This window comes from Plectropomus leopardus, unplaced genomic scaffold (assembly GCF_008729295.1).
Source record: "Plectropomus leopardus isolate mb unplaced genomic scaffold, YSFRI_Pleo_2.0 unplaced_scaffold14811, whole genome shotgun sequence".
In the NCBI taxonomy this organism is placed as follows: domain Eukaryota; kingdom Metazoa; phylum Chordata; class Actinopteri; order Perciformes; family Serranidae; genus Plectropomus; species Plectropomus leopardus.
In genome coordinates this window covers 1-2094 of record NW_024615848.1, presented here as the reverse complement: position 1 = coordinate 2094, position 2094 = coordinate 1, and the positions used below count along the sequence as shown (strand labels likewise).

The window sequence follows — 2094 nt, the reverse complement described above, 5'->3', positions numbered from 1 at the left end:
GTGTGTGTGTGTGTGTGTGTGTGTGTGTGTGTGTGTGTGTGTGTGTGTGTGTGTGTCACTAACTCTTGTCAACATGTAATAACGCCAGAGGTTCTTTGTCCTTCAAGCTGCAGGGCTCAGTGTACATGTTGGAACCTTGAACGCTTTCTAAACGGGGTCAGGGAAGGAATTTCAGCTGTAGTGAACGGCTGCCAGATATATTCATGGACAGCCAAGCTATTTCTGTAGGCGGGACATGAGAAGGTGCCATTAGGCCGACTGTAAAGACGCTGTATGGAAGTCATGAAATTGTGGGCCGGTATCCACATTTATTGGTCAAGTTGAAAAGTCAGTGTTGTTTTCCAGATTTGCAACTTGTTTCTGTTCGAAATAACTGACTGCATAAAAAGTTCCCGATTGGTACTTGTATGATTTTTAAGATTGACACACACTGTAGCTTCTCAGGCTGCTTTTGTCAGCATTAAAACTTTTTGTACCCTTGACTTTCTTTCACACTGTGCCAAAGACTTCTTTTCAACACACCTGGTGACTCAGCAGTATAAATAACTTCTTGACACCGCAGAAATCTTTTGTGAGACTCTCCATCTGTCTGTCTCCGCTTTGCATTCAGCCCCTTCCATCGACTTGATCCTGCCTTGCCTGTATGGAATAGAGTTTTATCAAAGCGGCGTTACGTCGCTTCTCCTCTAGGCCAAATGGATAGACTAGGAAAGACTTGGAAGAGATTATGAGTGGAAGCAGGGCTTTAAAATGAACCTTTCCGCCCCGCTGCATATCGCCCAGTTCCGGCTCCATTTATAAACCCAGCTGACAATAGGGAGGCCTGAAAGCCTGATCGGTAAATGAATCAGAGTGTAATGTGGGTCAGGAACCCTGAGGATGGACAGAAATACATTTCTAAATAACTGGCCTGTTGCATATAGTGAACACTTCTTTATATAACTAGCATGCTTATTTAAAGTTTTATAACTGTATAGGGAGTATTTTTGTCATATGTTTATTTCACTGCAGCTTTGCATTCCTTCTTTCAGTGTGTTTTATCTCATTTTTTTGCATTTTGAACAAATGTCGTACAAAAGTTACATTTAAAGCAATGCTTCATCTACCATATGATCAATTGTATATACACTTTGTGCCTCGTGTTTTGTTTGATTCGGGAGGAAAAATGTGTTTTTCTCGCAAAACTCTGCGGTGAAAGAAGAATCCAAAAACAGAGAAAACCATGATGAAACATGTCACCTAGTGCATCTGGATGGTATATTTATGTGTTTTCAATAGTTTCATTTAACAGTGAAGGTCTGTGGTTTAGAGGAGTAAGATATATTAGTCTTTGGCTGCGCAGACAATAGCAAGAGTGGGCTTAAATTATTGATGACTTTTTTTAAGTAATTATTAATGTACAACATAGTTTCTATATAGAAATGAATACACCATAGACTTTTTTTGGAGATACTATATGATGTATGTTTGTGTTGTAAGCCTGAAGACCACTGTGAAGACAGAGAAGGGGCAGGAGGTGGTTAAACTGAGCCCGCTACCCAAGAGAGCCAAACGCACCTACCTGGCAATGGACACGGACAAGGAAGTTATCGGCTACGTCATTCCCGTATTTAGAGCCAAGTGAGTGACTGCAAAACACTGACTGATGTATATCCCAAAAATGCAAAGTAGTCAACACAACTGATGCTGAACTTTGAAGATTTACATTGCAGTTTTAGACACTAAATGCAAACTGCTGTCACATTTGTTGTGCACCAGTCATGATGTTGTTCGCGGTCTGATGGAGTCCCAGGAGGAGATGACGGAGGAGGGGATTAACTATGTGGCCATGAGGAACCTGTTTGTGAGGGAGGCCAAGGAGGCGATGGAGGTTAGAGTGGAGAGGAAAACCAGATCAACGCATATCAGGGAGTCTGCCGAGCGCATGGCACTGAGCCAGACGGTAAATTCTTTTCTTTCCTTTCTGTATCTGCAAGAACAAAATTGTCTTCATTTTCAAATAACTCTCTCACATGAAGGCTACAAATGCTCTTTAATGTCCTCATAAGGAAAAAGCAATGGAACCATTTTTTCTTTGCATTTTTTTATTTTATT

At 41.2% G+C, this 2094-nt stretch overlaps 1 protein-coding gene across 1 annotated transcript; it reads left to right on the top strand.

Annotated features, from left to right (window-relative positions):
• Positions 1 to 1479: 1479 nt before the first annotated feature.
• LOC121964253 (myomesin-1-like) lies at positions 1480 to 1942 on the top strand (the record flags this gene model as incomplete). Its single annotated transcript, XM_042514471.1, has 2 exons — positions 1480 to 1620; positions 1759 to 1942. Coding segments are annotated over 2 exons (325 nt in total), but the record flags the coding sequence as incomplete, so codon positions are not given.
• Between the last annotated feature and the right edge of the window lie 152 nt (positions 1943 to 2094).